Raw genomic sequence first — 23,461 nt, forward strand, 5'->3', positions numbered from 1 at the left:
ACACTAAAAAAAACTGCTGGACATTATGGACAATGCTGGGCATCCTCTGCACACGGCCATAAACAACCAGAGGAGTCTGTTCAGTGACAGGTTGCTTCTTCCAAAGATAAGAACCAACAGACTTAAAAACTCCTTTGTCCCACACGCCATCAGACTGTTTAACTCCTCTCTGGAGGGGAGACAGGGTGACAAAGGAGGGGGGGACAACTAAGCTGTAGTGCCTCTTCACTTCACTGTGCAATACAAAAGTATTGCACAGTGAAGTGTTAATATCCAACGGTGCAATAGACTCATAATACTTGAAATGTGCAATTCCCTTGTATTCTTATTCCTATTTATTCTATTTATCCTTTTGTATTCTCTGTATTTATATATGTGTATATATGGTATATTTCTGCTCACATTCTGTAACTTCTGTCGGTGCAGTGCTATTGGAAACCGAATTTCCCGGAGGAACCCACCCGAGGGATTAATAAAGTTTTATGTAATCTAATCTAATCTAATCTAATCTAATCTAATCTAATCTAATCTATTCTATTTTACTGTTTTACAGTGTGTTAGATGGAGGAGTTGTACAGGAAGTTGTACACAGGCAGGAATGATTTCCTGTGTCGTTCACTGGTGCTTTTTGGTAATCTCAGTCTCTCACTGAACTTGCTCCTGTGACTAGCCAGCACGTCATGGAGTGGGTGGGAGGTATTATCCAACATTGTCCCTATCTTGGACAACATCTGGCTCTCAGACACCACCCTAAGGGAGTCCAGCTCCATCCCCACAACATCACTGGCCTTGTGATCAGTTTATTGGCATCTGTTGGCATCAGTGACCCTCAACCTGCTGCCCCAGCATGCAACAGGAAAAGCAAAAGCTGAGACATCCAAGTGCTCACTGAAATAAATTGTTAGAAATAAAAAAAACAGCCCTCAGAGGTGTCTGCACAGGCCAAACTATTCCATCTTCCAGGGCAGCACTTATTTTCAGTCAGATAAAAAAACAATGCAAAAAAAATCTGAAGTTTTCTTAATTTTGCATTTTCAATTTCAGTCAATTAAAAAAATTGTCAGATATTTTTTGTTTGGATCTAAATCTAGTTCTAAAATTATTATTAATCAGATTTTGCTTCCTGTATACTTATTGTTTCATATAAAACCTCAAATGTCTGTTTTTTATGAGTACATATATATATGTATCTATCTATATATATATATATAGATAGATACATATGACCCCAGTTATTAAAAGATGTACATTAAAGTCTCTCTTGTCCTGTATTTCTTCTCGCTGGATGCTGGATCATTTCCCGTCCGTCCGGAGGTGTGTCCCCTCCTGGCTTCCATACATCCCGATGTTTTTACCACCTGATGCCGGCTAGCAGGCTAACAGCTAGCAGCGACCGCAGGTCTGAGGCAGCGGGACAGCGACTCGGTGTCAGCGGACCCTGATAGCATCCACCTCCTCCCGAGACCCCCCTCCGCCCCCATCTGTGCGCTTTGGACCATTCTCCGCACTCCGCTTTTATCTGTGCGACTTTTGCCCCGTGTATCCGCTCGCCTGTTAGCTGATAGCGGTCGTAAAGCGGCTCCTCTCCGCGGAGCGGCGGACAGCAGCGGGATGAGCCATGGCGTCGGTCCGGGTGGCTGTGCGGGTCCGGCCCATGAACAGGCGGTGAGTGACTTTAAGTTTACCACGGTTCATGTTCACGGCTGACATCATCGCCTCACCTGTGTGTACCTGAGAACTTCCGCGGGCTCACCTTGAGAAGTCTGCAGGGATCGGGGGGAGGCCCTCAGGGGCCCCAGGTTTACCCTACCTACAGCACAGCCGTCCCCGTCTCTGAAGTCAGGGTTAAAATGTGGTCTGGTTTCATTTGATTGTGTTTTATTCCGGGGACAGTCTGAGTATCAGGAGGTTTTTGATGTTTGAGGCCCAGTTTGGTGTATTATGATCACTGAAGCCTCCTCAGGACGTCAGACCGATCTCAGCAAAGTGCAGTTTTGATTATTGTTGTCTTTGTTTGTTGTTCCAGCTGGTTTTATTCGTCTTTGGTGGACACGATAACCTAGATCCTGACTCTTTGTGTTATGAGTCAGAGTTATTCTGATTATGGGGATTACGAGCAGACCCTCCTCTGCAGGTTTGTGCTGACAGATTTGATCAAACTGGAGGCCAAACAGAGGTTTCCTCTATGTTTTTATATTTTAGGTCAGCGTTGCTTTACTTCTTTCCTAAAGTATAGATATCATTTTTATTTAGTTCCCACAGCAGCTTGGTTCATGTCAGGTGGCTGTTTTTAGTCGTAGCTGTGACCGTGAGGACTCAGCCCGCCTGCTGACATTTTATTTTTGCCTCAGTCAGATTTAATAACCCGGATATCGACTCTCTGGCAGGCCGTCATTGTTCCAGCTTCATATTTTAAGTCTGCAGCTTTGCATGATTTTTGTGTGGGGCTGAAGGGCGGTGCAGCAGGGTGGGGTGAGAAAAATCCACACCTGTCAGATTCCTCATTGAAAGATTACAAAGACACACAGGGCGTCTCTAATGTACGGAGGCCCAGAGGCGCCAAACTGACTGTCCTTTGTTGGAATATTCTCACGCATCCTTTCAGAGCAGAGTCGTTTAGAAACAGGAAGTGATGTCATCAGTCTCCAGAGAATTTGTCATTCAAAACAAAAATGTCCACCTTCACTGTGAACTGAAGTGTTGTGTTTGAATCACCTCCAGGCATAAATATTTCAGTCAGTGTGTGTGGATATAAAATCGCTGTCGAGCTTTAAACTCATGATTTGTGGTTTTGCTGACGGGCGTCTGAGAAACCTGACATGACACACACAAATGTGTGAACCTGGACTGTGTGCTGGTGTCTCTGACCTCATGACCACGTACACATTATTAACGTGTTTACCTGAATCGTAACTACGTGAGACTGTGAACGTGTTATTTGGTGCTCGGAGGATAAAGATGCGTTTTAGTTCCAAAGGTTAGAAATAACCAGAGAAGCGCATGCTGTGGAACGCAGCACAGACTCACAGCTTTCATATTTCCAGCTCGTTCGTGTGTTAGAGGGCGTTTCTAACGTGGCATTCATACCTGAGCGTGGTGTATCCGCAGAAACCCGCTCTGTCCCCGAGCTGCTCGTCTTCTGGAACAGCAGCAACAGTATTAATAATAAGCCTTTATTGTTAACGTACGGAAGATTCTGGGAGCCATTCTGTCCAATGGAAACATTTGGTGGATGTGACGCGTTCACTTTGACAGGCCTGCTCCACCTGTCTGAGGGCAGCAGGGTGAACGTGTGCAAGCCTGGTTCTGCAGTGCAGGTTTCCAGGTGTTTGTGAAAGGACGACCTTGACGTTAATGTCGGGGGTCCTCGGGGGCCCGCAGCAGGTTACGGCCCTGCTGCTCGTCCTGTTTATTTCACTGCTTCAGCTCCAGGCTGGAAGCTTAAACTCAGAGTTCAAGCCAATAATCAGATTTCTGATCTACGTGCAGTTTAACAAGTCTTTATTCATGTACGCAGCGCCAAGTGTGGAATTACATTTCTGAGCGGAGTTAGTTGTGCTTCCTGCTGTAGCATGGATCTGTGCGCTGTCAGTCTGAGATTACAGCAGAAATGAGAGATTATTGTTCTCCTAAGAATGAACCAACATCCTGAACTTTTTACTAATGTGAGCATTTCAAAATAAAATCTGTGTGAGAGCACAAGGTGGACCGGAGCGTTCACACAGAGGAAAGAAGCAGCCGGCACGTTCACGGGGAAAAAGAAAGCTTCATCCGTGTGAAGTAACCACCGCGCAGGTTAATCACACGTTTCACAGTCTCATGATCCACTCCGCTGACCTTTGACCCTTTTTTTTTTTTTCTTTTTAGCTCCGGTCTGGTGTGTTTGTGTTAACTCGATCTCCGGTCATGTGACTGCTTCAGTGTGAGAGTAAACAGAGTTACACAACCTGCAGAGATAAAACACACCTGAGTGAGAAAACATCAGGACGTCGCAGTGTGCGTGTGTGTGTGTGGGAGTGTGTGACAGTGTGTGTGTGGTGTTTATCCACAGACCACAGAGAAGCTTCTGTGGTCATATCAGCAAAAAACAGCACAGAAAAAATGTAAATATCTTAAAGGTCTCGTACATATTCAGACTTATTTAAACAAACAAGCCCCTCCTCCTCTGTTGTTGTTGTTGTGGGTAAATGGCAGATTTTAAAGTGTTTCTAAGCGTTTCTTAGATTATCGGTTCAGTTTCTTCTTTCATGCCACCTGCTGCCCATGCAACACGCCTCAGCAGCTGCAGCTGGTGTTGCGGGTGCAGCTGGTTAGTGGTGGATGGTGTAAGAGGCCGACCTGGAGGAGATGATGTCATATACGAGTTCTCTAAGTCTGTTACTGGTTTTCATTGGTAACCTGCAGCTCACTGAAGCCTGGTTACGTCATTATCATCGGTCTGTATGCGGAGTATCATCTGTGTAACTATGGTAACAAACATCTGACAGCGTTGCCGTTGGCAGCGTTCTAACTGAAGGTAAAGGGTCGTCCCGCTCGCTCTTTGAAGCTTCGTGGTGTTTTTCAGGGAGAAGGATCTGATGGCAAAGTGCATCATCGAGATGGAAGGAACCAAAACCTCCATCACCAACCTGAAGGTAATGCTCTTATTTGTCAGAATGGCGGGAAAATGCGCTCACTACTCTGTTTGTAACCTCTGAGCTGTGATTGGTTCAGATCTCCGACGGCGTTCTCGGCGACTCGGTGAGGGAGCACACCAAAACCTTCACGTACGACTTCTCCTACGACTCGATGGACTGTAAGAGCGCCACTTTCATCTCTCAGGAAAAGGTGAGCGGGTCATGCTCGGCGGCCCGTCGTATTGACTCCGCCTCCGTGATGTCACAAAGAAGAAGATAACCTCATTTGTTCTCTTTTACTTGCAGGTTTTCAAAGATTTGGGCTCCGACGTGCTGAAGGCGGCGTTCGAGGGCTACAACGCCTGCGTCTTTGCCTACGGTCAGACGGGCTCTGGGAAGTCCTACACCATGATGGGAGCGCCGGTGAGACTGCCGATAGGACTATGGATCAGTCAGCTGACTCGGACCCGCCTTATCTCGTTTTAAATGATAACGAGGAAAAGCCGAGGTCACGAGTCCGAGTTCCTCAGACAGACTGAAACGCCGCCACACTTTGACGTTAATATTCCTGCGCTGAATTTTGCAAAGACTGCTACATTTTGCCAATGGTGGTTCACTCTTTGCAACATAGCACGCTGCTCTAAACAGCTTCTTCAGGACTTCTTCTTGTGCTTCGTTTATTTTTAGTATGTTTTTTGCAATTGCTGTTTGTTCTGGGAAAGATATTGCAGACTGAGCAATAATGCATTTCTTGCATTTCTGATGGGGTCTTTCTTAAAATTACTGGTCCCAGTAACAAAGGCGCTTGTCGACTCAGAAATTGAGGGAAACTCACGACACACCCGGCAGAACATGATGTTATTTAGCTCGTCATATTCCAGCCACATAAATTCTTTTGTCCATGAAACCAAAAAAGCTGAGCTTTCTTTTTGCCTCATAGTCTGATTTGTCATAACTTTTCCGTTTTGTGGTCGGCTTTTCTTTGGCTGCCCCTTCTTCACCCTGACTTGTCTTATTTGGCTCAGCAGAACTAAAATATATATCCTGCTGCTTTTACACAGGTACTTACATAACGGTCAGCGATTCTCTGCGCAATCAACCTCTCACATGTTTAAGCTTGCTGTGGGAGATTTCACTTGTCACGTTTGAATAGTAGCTAATGAGTGATAAGACGATGTCAGAGGAATTGGTGCGCAATTAATCTGTGACTCACCAATGAGTGCTGCCGCTCTCTACACACCGTTCACGCGATCGCAAAGTGAAAGTGAAGCAAAAAACAAGCGCAAATTCAAACGCGATTTCAATGTGTCACATATTGGCAGAGGCTCATTGATGCCAATGACATAATTACTCAGCTACATTTGTGAAAGAATGCGAAAGCATTGACACATATTTTCCCTTCCTATGATAGCCCGACGGGCAGGGCTGAGGTAGATTTTGCGAGCCCTGAGCTGGAATCATTCACATCGGCTGCTCACACCAACAGCACCTTCCTGAGTTACCTGAAAACACAGAGAGCAGGTCAGAAGGGTCAAAGGTCGCGCTCCGCCTCTTCTTAGGCAGCCTTATGTGAGCGATGGCGGCTGAGGCTCAGTCACTGCGACCCTCACCGGGTTATTCTCCACTTTAAACTAACTTCATGTATTTTACTCAAAAATACCTCGAATGCTGAAGTACCGGCTGAAGCTGGTGCTGATTGGCAGATTACTCAGTTATTTGCCGGCATCGACACTCTGCCGTTTCTTCGGGATGTTTGAGGAAAGCCATGCAGACGTGCTCCGTGGTTTCTACATGTTCAGTTTTTCTGTGGCGAGCTGAGCCGAAGCTTCAGAGTTGGTGTCAAACCCTCCGAGCGTGTTGTGACGGAGCACGACGATGGTGCAGATCAGGGGTGGGGAATCATGTGACTCAGGATCTAAAACCTGCAGGACACCGGCCCGAGGTCTGGAGTTCCCCACCCTGGTGTAGATGAAAGCTCAGCCCGCTGATCTGATGTGTGTCGTCTCGGTTTAGGGCGACGCCGGCCTGATCCCGAGGATCTGTGAGGGTTTGTTCAGTCGGATCTCGGAGGCCACTCGATGGGACGAAGCTTCGTTTCGCACAGAAGTCAGGTGAGAGTCCGGCTCCAGCACCCGAGGGTTCGAAACGCTGGAAAGACTGCTTTCACATTTGTGCTTGTGTCCTCAGCTACCTGGAGATCTACAACGAGAGGGTCAGAGACCTGCTGAGGAGGAAGTCCACTCAGACCTACAACCTGAGGGTCAGGGAGCATCCGAAAGGCGGGCCCTACGTGGAAGGTAAAACCGTTATGTCCGGTCCCCCCGATACGCTGACGCAGAGTTTGGTTCCCTTTGTCCACGATGATTCTTGAGGGGGTGGGGGAGGGGGTCAAGGTGTTAACCATCAGCCTCACTGCGTCCACGTCACACGGCCCGTGCTCGCTCTTCGCTTGGTCTGATCTTTGATACGATCGTCCTCTCTGAGCTCGGCGTGTTTTCCCTCCTGACCTCAGATCTGTCCAAACACCTGGTGCAGAACTACGGTGACGTGGAGGAGCTGATGGAGGCCGGAAACATCAACCGCACCACCGCCAGCACCGGCATGAACGACGTCAGCAGCCGCTCGCACGCCATCTTCACCATCAACTTCACACAGGTCAGCGACGGTCACGGCTTCCACGTCATCATAAAGAAGTATTAAAAACACAGCAGAGGAAGTGCTCAGCTGAGCGTTTATTATAATATTAATATTTTTACCAATAATCTGAGAGAAGTGACACGAAAACAAGCCGGCCACGAGCGAAACCCGAGAAGAACCACGAGAGTTCTGAAATGTTCTCCTTGCTTCAAAATGATGGCCGTGGATGTTGTGTAAACGTTCACGGATGATGATGATGATTGTTTGGTTTTGGTGCTCGATCCTTGTAGGCCAAGTTCGATGCCGAGATGCCCAGCGAAACCCTCAGTAAGATCCACCTGGTCGATCTGGCCGGCAGCGAGCGAGCCGACGCCACCGGAGCCACTGGTGTCCGACTGAAGGAGGGCGGGAACATCAACAAGTCGCTGGTCACCCTGGGCAACGTCATCTCTGCTTTAGGTCAGGAGCGGTTTGTCTTCAGGGGCGGGGTTAACCATTTTTAATCTTAGATTTTGTTTCTCTTGTGTCATCAGTGCTTCGGTTTTTATTTTCGGGGATGGAGTCAAAGTCGGGCGTCTCGTTAAAGCCCGCCCAATCGTTCCCCATCCTCATTCTGACTGACGGATGTTTCTCGTTCCAGCCGACATGTCGCAGGGCGGCGTGAACACCAACCTGAAGAAGAAGTCGGTGTTCGTTCCCTACAGAGACTCGGTGCTGACGTGGCTGCTGAAGGACAGCCTGGGCGGAAACTCCAAGACCATCATGATCGCCAGTGAGCAGAAAACATGAAATGAACGTATCCGAGTCAGAGAGTGCCCCGAGAAAACGCAATCTCCTTCTGTTTCAGCCATTTCTCCCGCCGACGTAAATTACGGCGAGACGCTCAGCACTTTGCGCTACGCCAACCGAGCCAAGAACATCATCAACAAACCCACCATCAACGAGGACGCCAATGTCAGGCTGATCCGAGAACTGCGGGCTGAAATCGCCCGGCTCAAAGCTCTGCTGGTCCAGGGCAACCAGGTAAGAACTACAAACATGGAGGTTGTTGTGCAGGACCACAGCGTCTTCCTCTGTGCCCTTTAAAGTGAGGCCACGTGTTGCCTGCGGCCTCGGGAACGGGAAACTGTCCGGTTCCCGAGGCCGCAGACTGAGCACGCTCAGTAGCTTGGCGGTTTCTGTTTGTCAGATCGCTCTGTTGGACTCGCCCACCGCTCTGAGCATGGAGGAGAAGCTGCACCAGAATGAAGCCCGGGTGAGTCTCACGCCGTCTGGCAGCTTGACCTCCGTTACGTTTACAGCTGGGAGCAGAAGCAGCTGACGCTCTGCTGTTTGCAGGTCTTGGAGCTGACTAAAGAGTGGACCAACAAATGGAACGAGACTCAAAACATCCTCAAGGTAGCAGCGAGCATTGACCCTCCTCGGAGCAGATGTTTGGTTTTTGTGGCTGAAGTTGTAAAATGTTGCAGGAGGAGACGCTCGCTCTGAGGAAAGAGGGCATCGGCGTGGTGCTGGACTCCGAGCTGCCTCATCTCATTGGCATCGACGACGACCTCCTCAGCACCGGCATCATCCTCTACCATTTAAAGGTCAGCGCTCCCGGACTCACCTTTAGATTAGTCATCATATTTAACCTCAGATTGCCTGTCAGGCTGCATCCACACACGGATACCTGCCAGTTACTAACATCCAATCACAATGCTTCGTGCATGGTCTGTTAGTACGATTAAACACAGGAGCCGTATTATTGGTCAGATAATCTCATTAAAATGCTCTAAACGGCTCAGGTGAGTTATAAAGGTGTTATGAAGGAGTGAAGACCAAACTGTTTGTGTATCACGCCGTAAACAGTCATGTGGGGCTGACTCACCGCTGCCCCCGCTGGACGTCAGGGGTGGGTGGAGTGACTGCATGTGTATCTGTCTCATTTCTGCAGGAGGGGCGGACCTACGTGGGCAGAGAGGACGCGTCCACAGAGCAGGACATCAGTGAGTCATAACTGTAATGATGGTGAGTGCAGAGGCTGATGGCGTTGCTGACGGTGTTCTCGTTCCTCCTGCAGTCCTGCACGGTCTGGACCTGGAGAGCGAGCACTGCATGTTTGAGAACCAGAACGGGACGGTGACTCTGGTGCCGCTCGCCGGAGCTCAGTGTTCGGTCAACGGAGTCCAGGTGACGGAGCCGTCGCAGCTGAACCAGGGTGAGGGCCGTCTCCTGCTTCCAGCTTTCCTCGGTGCTTCAGCTGGTCGCCTGTAGCGTGTTGCTCTGTCTAAACAGATTTTAAAGGGCTGAAGGTAATGGAGGGCGTTGCCACAGTAACGTGATGCTTCATCAGGTGTTCGCTGTGCACAGACAGACCAGTGTTAGGACACCTGGATCTCCATCCAGAGGCGACACACCTTTACCTGAGAGATGCTCTCCGTTCTGCCGCTCTGATTTGAATCGTCCGTTTCTTCGGGTTGTGGTTTTGTCTTCCAGGCGCCGTCATTCTGCTCGGCAGGACCAACATGTTTCGCTTCAACCATCCAAAGGAGGCGGCCAAGCTGCGGGAGAAACGAAAGGTGAGGGCGTGGCCTCAGGTTAGGTGTTGAAAGGTGTTTGAAGGTCTTTGGTGAACCTCACGAGGACACCGTCTGCCTGTTTCAGAGTGGCCTTCTCTCCACATTCAGCCTCTCCATGACCGATCTGTCCAAGTCCTGCGAGAACCTCTCCACTGTGATGCTCTACAACCCCGGGTGACTGAACACACACACACACACACACACACACACACACACACACACACACACACACACACACACAGAGGGGTGAACATCAGCTTGAACTTCTCGGCTCCATCAGGAGCTTCATGCAGTGGCTGCTGATGGAGCTCCTCTGTCATCAAACTGGTAAAATGATGATGTCACACACCAGCTGACCTTTAACCTGTCGGCTCGGAGAGCACAGGCTGTGATTTCCGATTGTGTGACTCTGCAAACACAGCAGTGACTGCACCGTGTGCACCTCCTCGCTCTGTGCTCCACACTGAGTGGGAGTCTGTGTGAAGCGGACGGCCTCCTGCCCCGCCTCCTCCTGATGGAGGAGCAGCCTCAGCCTCTCAGCTTCAAGGAGTCAAAGCAGAGCAGCTGCGTGCACGTACATGAGCGAAATAATCCGTCATTATTTCAGTACATGGAGTTAAATAAAATAATGACACCATCAGGAAGCTCTGCACGAAGCTTCGACCCGTTTCTCCATTATTCAGTCAAACTTCCAGTTTCCAGACCTCTCGCCGCCATCACCACACGGGCGCTGCTTTCACGCTGCCGTGTCCGAGCGTCAGGGGAAGTTTCTGAGCTGGTTTTTAGACACGAGCTGATGCACGGCGCTGTAACGCCGTACAGACTTCAAACAGTGTGAGAGCACTCAGACGACCACACGAGGTTTGATGAGTCAGCAGGTCATCGGCTGCTCCAGCAGTGAGTTCAGAGCTGCACATTAGCACAGCGTGCTTCATTTCGTCTTATTTTACTCACGTCGTACGATGATTAGAGTAATTAAACATTCAGGAACAGCTGAAGCGAGCTCAGCTCAGTCGGCCACACCTCTCCGAGCGTCTCTAACACAGAGACGTCCGCTGAGCTCGCCGCCCTCCACTGACATCCTTGCTCCGAGAGGCGTTTCCGCTACAGAGGTCTGATCGTTAACCCCGCGACGCACCGCAGACACCGACCAATCGTTCTCCTCGTTGCTGTGAATAATGGCTGAATATCGACATCCCGCTCTGTACAGTTTGTTACAGTCATTTTATATTTTAAGCAGCTCCAGCGGTTCCAGGAGGGAACGCCTGTTATTTCTAAGTAGTCTGAAGAGACGAAGTCACCTGACACACCTGAGGAGTAGCTAAAGGAGGGCAGGGAGTTTCCTGTCGTGCTGTGATTGAAGGATGTAACTGTGTCCCTGTCCCGTTGACAGTCTCTTCACTGAGAAGGGCCCCGTCTTCCTCAGGTAGACTCAGCCGTGCACTTCCTGTCTAACTGTCCCGTTTTGACCCAAAGACGTGTGTCGACTCGTCCCGTGCCTCCTCACCTCCACCCTCACTGTCTGCTTCATCCATGCTGTTTATTTGCTCACCAGCTTCCTGCTTCTGTCCCGCTGTGAGGTTAGACGTGTTGCTGCCTGCCGTCTCATCCCAAGCTGTTTGTCTGACGTGCTGCCGTCGCTCGCTCTGCTCGTCTGTGTGTGTTTGTGCGTTTTGGGCGCTCAGAGAAAGCTGACGGAGGTGTGTTGTTTCCTAGGTTGGAGTTTGAGCGACAGCAGCGAGAAGAGCTGGAGAAGCTGGAGATGAAGAGGTACGTGTCCGTCCACCTGAAGACCAGCTCTCTGATTGGTGGAGCTCGGGCACCTAAGGTGACGTTTGCTTTGTTTTGTTCCCGCAGGAGGCTGATCAAAGAGATGGAGGCCAAGCAGCAGAGCGAGAAGGCGGAGCTGGAACGCCTCCAGCAGGAGGTGGAGAGTCAGCGCAAGGAGTCCGAGGAGGTGCAGCAGCGGATCCTCCGCCAGGAGGAGAGCCTCCACCGCCGCAGCCAGGACATCGAGAGCCGGCTGCGAGACTTCCTGGCTGAGAAGGAGCGCTTCGAGGAGGAGAGGCGCTCCGAGATCAATGAGGTGGATCTCCAGCGGAGGCGACGGCGGAAGGAGCCGCAGGAGCGCGAGGCAGACCGTGCGGAGGAGCGGGATGAGCAGCAGCGGAGGCACCAGGAGGCGGCAGAGCAGACGGAGATCTACCGCGAGCTGGAGCGGCTGAAGAGGGAGCGCGAGGAGCAGCGGGTGCGTCTGGAGACGGAGCGGCGGCGGCTGGAGGAGCAGGAGCGCGAGCAGCTGAATCTGGTGGGGCGGCTGGAGGAGCAGCTGAGGGAGAAACACGAAGCCGCCACTGCCCTGCTGACCCGGGAGGATGCCTGCCGCCTGGAGGAAGAGCAGCGGGCGCTGGCAGAGATCAGAGAAGCCCTCCTCCGCGCCAAAGAGGCCGCCGAGCGGCCGGACGTGGAGGACGCTGGCGAGGAGGCGCGGGCCGCCCAGAGCCGCTACGCTGACTTCAAGGTGGCTCAGGTGAAGGAGCTGGGCCTGCTGGAGGAGGGGCTGCGGCAGCAGAGGGAGCGCCTGGAGAAGGAGGTTGCCGCAGAGCGCGGCGCCCTGCTGCTCCTCACCCACAGCCTGAGAGAGCGCCAGCAGCACCTGAAGGACACGCAGGAGAAGGGAGCGCAGGACGCCACCGCTGTCTGCCACGAGGAGCAGCTGCTCCGACAGGCGGAGCACAGGCTGCAGCTAAAGGAGCGACAGCTCGCCAACCTCGCTGACGGCCTCCTCCCCGCCCTCGCCGAGGAGAAGCAGAGAGCCTCGGAGCTGCTGGAGCGGAGCGGCAACGGGAACTGCGACCGACCTCCGGGGCTCGACAACACGCTGTTCCAGGTGGAGAAGGAGCTGGAGGACAAAGAGGAGAAGCTGAGCCTCCATTGGCACAGCGCCCGGCAGCTCCAGCAGCTCCAGGAGACCTACGAGTTCACGGCTAATGTGGCGCGGCAGGAGGAGAAGGTGAGGAGGAAGGAGAAGGAGATCCTGGAGTCAAAGGAGAAGCAGCAGAGGGAGGCGATGGAGCAGGCCGTGGCCCGGCTGGAGAGGAGGCACTCCGCCCTGAGGCGAAGCGTCTCCCTCGAGCCCGACTCCGAGGAGCAGAGAAGCAAGAGCTCCGTCGCCAGGACCCCGAGGACGGGGGCGGAGCTGGACCAGCAGAGGTTTCTATGGAAACGGATTCCAAAAGGAACCGGTTTAATCCAGAAGTTCCGCATTTTATTTATTTTTGCTGGGGCTTTTATTTTGAAGGCTCACTGTGTGTTTCGTGTCCAGAGTGCAGCGTGAGATCCAGAAGCTGCGGCAGCGGATCAGCGAGGGCGACGACACCAGCCGGACGCACTCCATCAGCAGCGACGAGCGGGCGGGTCAGACCCACATCCAGGGTCTGAACACGCTGCTGCCGCTGTCCGACGACAGGTACGCCACACCCAGCCCCGCCTCACTCTGCAGGGACCGCCTCCCCGTGTTCATTGTGTGTGTGTGTGTGTGTGTGTGTGTGTGCGGCCTGCAGGATAAACGCCTACATCGAAGAGGAAGTCCAGCGGCGGCTACGGAAGATGAACCTCCTGAACGGCAGCAGCATGGATCTGTCTCTGTCCACAGAATCGCTGCGAGTAAGAGCCGCATCGCACTCTTCATCACGGCCCACATTTAACCTGCCGCGCACCCGGGGCATCTCAGTCCGAGAACAGCGGTCGACACGTCCTCTGATTGGGTTGTTGGCACAAATCTGATCCAGTTCAATTTTATTTATACAACAGTCGCCTCGAGGCACTTCATCCCCCACAGCTGACACTCGTTTTCAGAGTAACCACTGACCTTCAGGCTGATTCATTCAGCTTTTATTCTGAAATTCTGATTGGCAGTGTTATTGATTAATTGTCAGGTTGATCAGAATTCAGCTTTAAAAAGGCCGAAAAGTTAAATGTTTTTAGTCCAGTGGCTTTATTGCCATTCCAACCATGTGCAGTGAGACGGCACGGTGAGGCGAAACCGCGATGCAGTAGTGTACACACTGCAACAATGACTCTGTGTGTGTGTGTGTGTGTGTGTGTGTGTGTGTGTGTGTGTGTGTTCCTGTCTAGCTGTCTTTGTGAGGACCGAAATCTGCATTTTACTGTACTTGTGAGAACCAGCAGTCACTTGTGAGGACACACAACCCAGTCCTCACATTTTTGAAGGCATTTAAAGGCATTTTTGAGGCTCCAAATGGGGTTTTAGTGTCAGGGTTACAATTAGGTTATGGTTAGGTTTAGGGTAAGGGTCAGGGCAGGGGTCAGCAACCTTTTACACCCAAAGAGCCACTTGGACCCGGTTTCCACGCAAAAGAAAACACTGGGAGCCGCAAATACTTTTTGACATCTAAAATGAAGATAACACTGTATATATTGTTTTTTACCTTTGTGCTTTGTGTGAACAACTAAGGTGTGCTGCTTATGAAATCCATGAAGTGCTACAGAGAAAATTACATTTTATTTACGTAATCAACACATTTTGAACTCTTAAAGAAATATAACAAAAGCAAAGACACCCAGCTGAACTAAAATGATCCAGCAAACAAAAACTGTTGTCAGCCGCCACCCTTATATCGCCTTTGGGCTGTTGGAGCCTTGACCTGACTCTTAAAAAATAATCGGAAAAAAGCTCTATGCTGCTGAAAAATGAAAAATAGATATTTGCAAAATTCTGCCTAAATATGTATTTTACCTGGTTAATGCGTCTTGGCGGGCGTGGTTTGCAGCGCCGCTGCAGGGGAGGCGGACGCACCTGAGCGACACCCGCAATCACGCCTCGCCGCCTTTACGTCTGCGCTATCTGTGCTGTTGTGTTGTTGGTGGTGTATGTTGGGCTGTGAGCTGAAAAGCTACAGCCGGCTGTATGCGTACAGCAACCGTGTGTGAAAAGTGCTCAATAAAGAGATGCTCAAAAGCATGCTCATGCAAACATCGTCGGGTCTGCCGTGATTTGTTTACAATGGGACTTCTGCTCCTGAACCTCTGCGCACAGAGTCCGCAAATCGGGCTATCTGAAGTCAGTTTACGCAGGACTGTAAGCTGTCATCTGTCAGGCGTGAGCGGTGTTTGTCTTTAACATAGTTCACGGAGAACAGCTGCCGACATAATGTGGATCCGAAGATCCATAATTGGCCTACCTGGGGTTGAAAGTCTCGATAAATGCACGGCGTTCAAGCGGGTACACGGCTTCCGCGAGTGTGACTCTTATTTTGAGCGATGAAAAATAATAGAATATAAATTTATTTTTATATTTCAATATCACAATAATCTTCCAATTTAGAACTACAAGTTAAAAAGAACTAACATAAATAAAATACACTTCAGCTAAATACTTCGCGTGGTTTGGGAAAATAAATGAGGAGCCACACTATAAGGACTAAAGAGCCGCATGCTGCCGACCCCTGGTCTAGGGAAACCATTATGTCAATGAGGGTCCTCACTAAGATAGCTGAACGGGGTTGTGTGTGTGTGTGTGTGTGTGTGTGTGTGTGTGTGTGTGTGTGTGTGTGTGTGTGTGTGTGTGTGTGTGTGTGTGTGTGTGTGTGTGTGTGTGTGTGTGTGTGTGTCACCCAGTCTCCAGGAGTCTGACGGTCTGTCGTGTGAATAAATATTGACGGATTATGTTGCTGCAGATTTTGTAGTAAAGTATTTGCTTCATGTTGTCGTCTCCAGTAAAGATCCGATGAATAAATCCAGGTTTTCTCTGTAGAACTGATGTTTAGCTCTTTAACCATGCAGGAGGAGGAGGAGGAGGAGGTTAGCGACTGTAGCTCTGTTAGATTGACAGATGAGGTAAGACCAGGATCCTCCAGCCTTCATTCCCACCATCAGACTTTTCCTGCTCTCTAATCTGCACGAGTCCCCAGATGTGCTTTGTTTTCCTCTCTCCCTGGGTTTCATTTGTCCTGGGTTTATTTAATCGGTCTCCCTTTTTCCTGTCATCATAAATAATGACTTTGAACGAACACGATGCTTTTTACTTTGTTCACATTATGTTTGGAGACACTGAAGTTTAGTTTTATTGTTTTCAGGAGGATGAAAAGCTCCCAAACATTAATCCAAGGAAGCTCAAGTATCAGGTAAGACCAGGATCGAACCCTGCCGCGTTATTAAGGCACGGTTCTTTATCTCTGCATCGTGTTCAAAATGTGCCTCATGCATGCCCTTAATTAAATCAGACTATCCTAACGTGATAAATATGCTTTTAATTTGAAAGGAAACAGAGAATGGGCTTTCTCTTTAAATGTTCAATGACAAACACGGAAGCTCCGAATGTTCCAGCTGCAGCGTTTAATCCAGAGGTTCAGCCGAGGGTTCGAGGGATTAGTTCTTATCCTTTTTAAACCCTGTCGTCAATCAGATTGGCTTAGTGAAATATAGAAGCTCACACGGTGTCGCCAATACTGGGCATATCCTCAGAGGTCGGTGTTCCCTGGAAGAATGATCCTTTCACTTTAACTCGAAACAGGCTTCATGTCGATACAGTTGACCCTCCAAGACACTTCAGATGCTAACCTGTAGTTCCGTTCATACTCACTATAAAAGATGGACAGAGACCACCTCGGCTAGTTTGTAACAGTTTTTAAATGAATTAATTAACATATTTATTTTTGAGCCTCAGACGGAGCATTTTTGCAGTTTCCATCTTGGTCTTTTGAAACCAGATGTGATGACTCGTAGGTTCACATCTGTCCGTCACAGTTTAGACCCGCCCTGAATCAGGCCTGACTGATTCTCAGCGTCTAAAACGAACCTTGTGTTTTATCCAAAAGGACCTGAAACCAGAAACTGAGGCGATAAAACCATACAAGTGTAGAAGATTCCAGCTAGAGGAGTCGCCCCCTGCTGGCCGCTTTAGCTTTGGCTTATGTGTCAGCTGGCTTTGCTGGCTAAAAGGTCTTTTAGAAGACTGTGTTGTGCATGTAGGAGTTGGTACCAGTTAAACCAGTTTCAGCTTAAACCTCAAAGGGAAACCCTGCAGCTGGTTTATCTTTTTTATTTTTGGAAGACCCAAGAACGGAAAGCTCACTCTCTGCTTTATGATGGTGGTCAGCCAAAGCATGGGAGGCAGAAATGATCAGAGTATCCAAACGTCTTTCCTTTCAAACTGTGCAAACTTGGGTAAAACAGTATTTGCAGATGATTTTAGTCAAAGCTGAGATGAGCTGACGACCTTTGCCTCTGGAAGTGAACTGTTTGCAAATGCTTTTTTACCTCTGTTTGAGCTTCAAAGCTCTCGGAAAGAAGTTTTCATGCACTTGTCAATTTAATTTGCATGACAAACCTTCACCTTATTGATTTTAAATCACTTACATCCCACCTGTGCACCTGGTGATTGGAGGAACTGTAATTCTCATTGGGGTGGATTATGAACTTCAGCATAATTCCTAGAGCCTCCACTTTAGTCACGGACTCGACTCCCCCCTTTGTGCACACAGAGAGCCAGAGGGTCTAGCTTCCAGCATTCCCTGGAGTTTGAGGCAGTCTGTCCTAATGTCCACAAAAACATGTCAGAGGAACCAGAATGTGGTCTCATACAGATTCAAAGAGAAGAAATGCAAGAATCTACAGAGGAAGTCTTCATTGAAAAAGTGGAAGTTCCTAAAAACAATGACCTCAGCAAAGGAGAAGTGGGCCGAGCAGTTTGTGACCTCAACTGTTTGAACTCTGAACACAAAATTGAGCAAGAAGTGCACCCAGAACAGCACAGCAACAAATCTGATGGAAGTGATTCCGCCTGCTGTGTTGACGATGATCGTGGTAAAAAGCAGGAGGTTCACGATGGACGCTCTTATTCTAACTCGGAGGAAAAGGTTGAATCCCAAACATGTGATTCAGGGAGAGCAGAAGAGACGAAACTGCCCACTGATCATTCCTCAAAGTCACGCAGCTTTAACAGTGGTTACATGAGTTCAATGATTCAGTGGTTACAAGTAAGTCAGCAGCAGATGATGGGATCCTTTATTGGTCAAACAAAACCAGAACTGCATGCAGAAGCAGAGAAAGTGACAGCCAATAAGAGCTTTGTCTTCGGCTACTTTGCTGACAAACTGTCCGAGGTGTATAAAGATGCTGGTAGAAAGCTTCAGGGCACACGGGACATCATTCGAAACGTTCAAGCAGGTGACATGAAGGTTGTCCTCTCTCAGTACGTGAGCACGATATCCAAAGAGCTGCCGCTGATTCATCAAACACGGCTTCACCAAGAGCCAAATCCTTCAATTGCAGCCGGGCACAAAGGCACTTCGGTAGGTCTGTCGAAGGATTGTGCGCTGAGGCTTCCACAGAATCATGGAGCTCCGCCGATCCCGAACATCTCTGGTTGGCCTGAAGGATCCGTGTCCTCTTCGAGAGTTAACAGTCCAGAAGTGTTTCATCAGAGGCTGGTCAAGCTTCCAGCTGTTTTGTCTGAGCTACAGACATTTTCATCCCAGAAGATCCTGGAAAAGTTGGAATCTCTGGCTCCTCGGGAGAGTTTTGGCAAGGTTTTGAGTCTGTTTTGGCTCAGAGCAGCTAACTGTAAGAAACCCATCCCAAAACCCGCCTGTCTGCTTTTGTCAGAGACGGACTTAATCATTCTCTCAGCGAGGACTGATTCTACAAACATGTTGACTATTTGTCACCGCTTTAAACTCCAAGAAATCCGGGAGGTCCAGATAAGTCTGGCAGGGCAGCACCTCCGCCTAACAGGCTGCACCGAAGACACCATCCTAGCTATCTTCACGTACAGCAAAGAGCTTACTCAGGACTTCTGCAGGGCTCTACTGAATGCTCTCTTTCCTGAGAAGATCCCTGAAGAGACTGAATGTCACCCATTGCTCTCTGGCGACCTAATGGCAATCTCTCTGGATTGGACTTCAAGAGTTCCTGATGTCATCCTTGACAGCGGGCTTCACATCACTTCCAGATTTAAGCGCGTCCTCGCCGACTTGCTCTACATCATCCACGGGAACATGGATGGTCCCGGCAAACCTTCACTTGCTAATGTCTGTCCCCTGCTCTACACCAGCGTCAAAGTCAAGAACTCTACCTGTGTGCACCGGGACACCATCTCCCAGTTCCTCCTGACGGACACCCACGTAGCTCTTCTCCAAGAGGATGGCGTCTTTCATCCAGTGCCGCGAGGATCCAGTCTGGTCCCCACCCACCCACAGTTTCAAGGAGTCAAACTCCGCAAGCGTTCTGACATCAGGTGCCTGCTCGTGAAGAAGACCGACACCTGCGTGGTGGTAGACTTTGTTTTTATGAAGCCCAAACCACAAACTGTGAAGAGAGAGGTGCAGTTCAGACGTGGCTCGGCTGACCTTCCTTCTGATCGAGGTCCGTGTGAATCCTGGAAATTATGCTTTGGCTGCTCCTCAGAAGCTCAGACCCTGATTAATCACCTGTGCATCTGAAGCCCAGCATTACCTGAACACCTGAATGAATGTAGTGTGCCTATCTTGTGTTTGTCCACAATCAGACACCTTGTTTATTTTAAGATGTTACATAAATTCTAATTAATAAATTAGACCATAAAAGGTGCCTCATCTTTAAGTATTTTTCTAATTTTTTAAAATAAAATTGTAAACTTTTTAACCTTTGATGTTACAGAAAACTAGCTGTTTATGTAATCGTCGAAATGATTTTCTTGTGATCAGTGTAGAGGACTGGTTTCCATGTTCATATTACTTCATGTGTAATTTCTTTGCAGAGACATGATGTTGGGATGCTGACAGAGTAATAAAGTTTTTGGTTTGATTTCTGATTTGTTTGGAGGTTTTTGGCTATAATGGGTTTGTAAATGAACAATTTTTGATTGTAATTTTCCGAGTCAGCCTTTTACCCTCCACTTCTTTTTTTTCCCTCTCTTTTTCAACGACTTCCTGTCCAGCACTTGGTGTCTCGTCCTCCTGGGACGAGCTGTGGCGGCGTCCAGGAGCCTGTTAAAATTAGCATTCCTCGTTACGTTCTCCGCGGACAGGGGAAGGATGAGCACTTTGAGTTTGAGGTGAAGGTGAGTCCAGTCACAGATTCTATCTAAATACATGTTAAAACTGAGATTTCATGCTTGCGTCTGCACTGCTTGTGCATTTTATTAGGTACACATGTACAGTGTCAGGTTCATGGTTTGACTGCTTAAACCCTGAAGCTGATTTCATCAGCTGTGACGACACGTAACCCTCACTCTGTGTTTATGAAGCAGGTCAGAACATTTATTGTCAAGAGTTCGTAGAACAACTTTCAAAAACCAGGACAGGTGTGTTCTGGTGAATCTGCGTTAGGGTTAGGGCTCACAGGGTGAACCTGGGCGACGGTCATGAGAAACTAAATGCTAAATAGACGGGTTCTTAATCAGCACTTTCCTACTCTGAGCACTCAAGGTGCTTTATATCATTTGCCTCAGTCGCACATGCACTTTGTTTTTGCCTTCTCTCTAACATTCACAGGAGGGCTCACATCTTCAAACCAACAAGTCTGAAATCCAGATGTGGTGCATTCGCATCAGTATGAAGTAAATAATGTGTCTCTGTCTGCTACCAAAACAAATACAAAAACAAAGTGACGTCGAAGACTCTGCCAAAGTCCACAATTTTTTCATTTCTTACTTTTAGTTTCTTTCTGAAATTTGAACTCTTGAAGAATTTGAGTTACATCTTTGACTTGAACGCGTCACTCTGTGCGTGTTCTGTGAATTACTGCGGTTGGCAACGATGCACGGGGGTAAACGGTTGCTTGTAGCACGTTTGTTAATAACTACATTTCTGATTAAAAGCTCAGCTGTTTACATGAAACCGTCGATTGATCGCAGTTTGCACAGCGCCATGGGCCAAAGTCGAGACGAGAGCCACCGCCGTGACTAAAGTTGCGTCCATGCTGGAAGCGATTCACGCCTTGCTCGTAGACGTTCCAGGGTCTGGTTGCCTTGGTAACCCTCTAACGTATTTACAGTGTCCTGCACTCTCATTGGTAGTTGCTTCAATCGCTCACCTCGAAGTTGAGCAGAGCTTCTCTCAGGTCACGCCCGCTTGGATCTGTTGCTGGCCTTCACTTAAAGTGGTGAAATAGCATTGACTTCCTGTGGTCTCCGCTCGCCGTGTGGCTGTGAAGCAGGGCGGATGCACTCTGTTTGCATCATCAGCCTGTTCCTGTGCGATCGGCGTCTTTGGCTCGTTTCTTAGATAAACGGGATGTGCAACTAGTTTCAGAGCCCTGTGATGGGCTGACGACCTGCTGTTGGGTTTCCAACCTTTCGCCCAGTTGTCGGTGGGGTTAGTCTCCCAGCAGACCCAGAGCTGGTTAAGCTGCCATTGAAAGATGTTAAAGTGACGGGGGTCTCAGACGAACACTGGAAGGTTTACTTTCTGTAGAAACGTTCCTCTGACAGACCCGTGCACTACTCCAACACATACAAGTCTCCTGCACTTTCTGACTCATGACCAACAAGTCAAGTAAACTGGTGGTTCATCTTCACTGGTATCCAGATGTGTCATTCTTGTAGAACAGGGATTAAACATCTGGCTGAGTAGATCAGCAAGCTCAGATTTGATGTCCATCATCTCGATGTTCATGTGCTTCTCTTTGGTCAGATCACTGTGATGGACGAGATGTGGACGGTGTTCAGACGCTACAGCCGCTTCCGGGAAATGCACAAGAGCCTGAAGTTAAAATATCCAGAGGTGAGACATGTCATCAGCTTTTAGAAGGTCAAAGCAGCAGAAATACGTTTCTGTGTTTGAGTCGGAAGAATGACGAGACGCCCAGAACGTTACCTAGACCACGGTTTGGGCTGTGAGTGCTGCGCTCAGACAGATCTAACTCCAAGTCGAAGCCCCAAAGCTTTCTCAAATCCTTTATCTCAGTTCAGCCTGTGTCTGCTTTAGCTCCTCCCACTTCAAGCCAGCTCTCAGTGACATCATCCAGATCCCAGAGTAGAAAAAAACTGTGTTTCAAGCAGCCTGAGCTTAGTGCACACTGAGTTAATCATCAGAAACTGTGACCACGATTAATGAGAAAAAACCTTCAGCTCTACAGCGTAGCCCACAGGACACTGATGGTACAGCAGTAGCAGATGACTCGTAACTTAATACTGTAACGCAGATCAATAAAGGATCATCTGAAAGTTGCTGGTTTGAGTCTTTGTGGTTAGGGACTCGTGCAGCAGCAGGAACACACCTGAAAGACCAAACTGTGCTCCACAGTCACCTGAACTCACCTGGTCTCGGTCCAGGTTCCTCTCAGCCTTACAGATTTGTCCGTCACAGAAACGTCCTGATGAAGAGGCTAGCTTATGCTTTTATACTCGGTGTTCTGGCACCAGGTGATCGTCTCTGAACTCTGTCTGTTTCAGCTCGCCGCTCTCGATTTCCCACCAAAGAAGCTGTTTGGAAACCGGGATGAGCGAATGGTCGCCGAGCGGCGGAACCACCTGGAGGTACGTGGAGGAATATTTGGGGCTGATTAAGTAGATTTCTGGGGAACCATGTTACAGTAATCTGAACGAGAGGTGACCAGGACGTGTGTGCTTTATTCTTTATTAATTTTTCACTTGAAGACTTCAAACGTAAAGTTTTTGAGTTTGAGCTGATTGGCTGTGGTCCGTGTGGGCGTGGCCTGTAGGCAGCATAGCATTAAAAGCATAACGAGGACAGGTATTCTCAGAGGAAGGAGAGGGAGTCAAGCAGCACTGATGATGGTGAGGAGGATAATGAGGACATCTGATAAGAGCCAGCTGCACTTAACCTGTGAGTGTTCTTAATGTTTTGGCTCACTAACACAGGCTACTTTCTTCTTCTGTGGTTCACTGCAGCGTTATCTGAGGAACTTGTTCCAGGTGATGCTGTCGTCCTCCAGCTCGCCCCTCCGAGCAGACGAAGACGGCCTTTTCCATCTGTCCAAACGAGACGTCTGCGACTTCTCCTCGTTCTTCAAGAAAGGCGTCTTCGAATACAGTAGCCATGGCACCGGCTGACCGCCGCGCCGCATCAGAGGGTGGCGGAAACCTCTGACAAACCAAAACATAAACAGAACTGCTCGGTGCCTTTTTCCCGGCGCCTTAGCGGGTCAGGAGCAGGAAAAACGTGCAGGTCAGCTTTTCCTCTCCGACTCCCTGCTGTCGTCAGACTCAACCAATCAGGTGCTGCTCAGCACAAGTGTTTGTCCAGAGGCAGGTGGGACTCTGCACGATCCCTGGTCTGTATGTAACGTGTTCAGTTGCTCGCGCTCAGTGGGTCTGAGCGTTTTTAGAATCACTTTATTAAACCTTCACTCGTTTCAGAAGAGCTGCTCCTCCTCTGTTTGTCACAGTGACGCTTTCTCTGGGTTTGCACTGCGATCATCAGGAGGTGGATCTCTGTATCGTTGAGTGCTGCGCTGTCACAACGCAACAGGTGAATGATCACACCTCAGTTAACAGTAGCCAGACTGAACCTGGACAGTTACTGTGAGGCGTCGACATCATATATATAATTCAATTCAGCTTTATTTACACAGCACCAAATCACAACAACAGTCGCCTCAAGGCGCTTTATACTGTAAGCTAGACCCTACAATAATACATACAGAGAAAAACCCAACAATCATATGACCCCCTATGAGCAG

General features: G+C 49.1%; 1 protein-coding gene across 7 annotated transcripts; it reads left to right on the forward strand.

Annotated features, from left to right (window-relative positions):
- Window positions 1-1,340: 1,340 nt before the first annotated feature.
- Window positions 1,341-23,142, forward strand: kif16ba (kinesin family member 16Ba). 7 transcript variants are annotated; one of them, XM_031734771.2, is made up of 28 exons: window positions 1,346-1,665; window positions 4,565-4,634; window positions 4,714-4,827; window positions 4,923-5,039; window positions 6,630-6,727; window positions 6,804-6,913; window positions 7,129-7,271; window positions 7,544-7,712; window positions 7,894-8,025; window positions 8,101-8,276; window positions 8,443-8,508; window positions 8,592-8,651; window positions 8,723-8,842; window positions 9,190-9,241; window positions 9,316-9,453; window positions 9,732-9,814; window positions 9,900-9,988; window positions 11,208-11,240; window positions 11,531-11,584; window positions 11,672-13,027; window positions 13,140-13,283; window positions 13,378-13,480; window positions 15,620-15,673; window positions 15,913-15,960; window positions 19,755-19,877; window positions 21,451-21,540; window positions 22,212-22,295; window positions 22,671-23,142. In XM_031734771.2, the coding sequence occupies exons 1-28, from the start codon at window positions 1,619-1,621 to the stop codon at window positions 22,830-22,832; spliced, it is 4,035 nt and encodes a 1,344-aa protein (XP_031590631.1). In that variant the 5' UTR covers window positions 1,346-1,618; the 3' UTR covers window positions 22,833-23,142. The 7 variants fall into 7 exon arrangements, with proteins under 7 accessions (XP_031590628.1, XP_031590630.1, XP_031590629.1 ...); XM_031734772.2 differs by lacking the exon at window positions 15,620-15,673 and having other exon boundaries at window positions 1,347-1,665; XM_031734774.2 differs by lacking the exons at window positions 11,208-11,240; window positions 15,620-15,673 and having other exon boundaries at window positions 1,347-1,665.
- The last annotated feature ends 319 nt before the right edge of the window (window positions 23,143-23,461 follow it).

Source organism: Oreochromis aureus, linkage group 6 (assembly GCF_013358895.1).
Source record: "Oreochromis aureus strain Israel breed Guangdong linkage group 6, ZZ_aureus, whole genome shotgun sequence".
Lineage (NCBI taxonomy): Eukaryota > Metazoa > Chordata > Actinopteri > Cichliformes > Cichlidae > Oreochromis > Oreochromis aureus.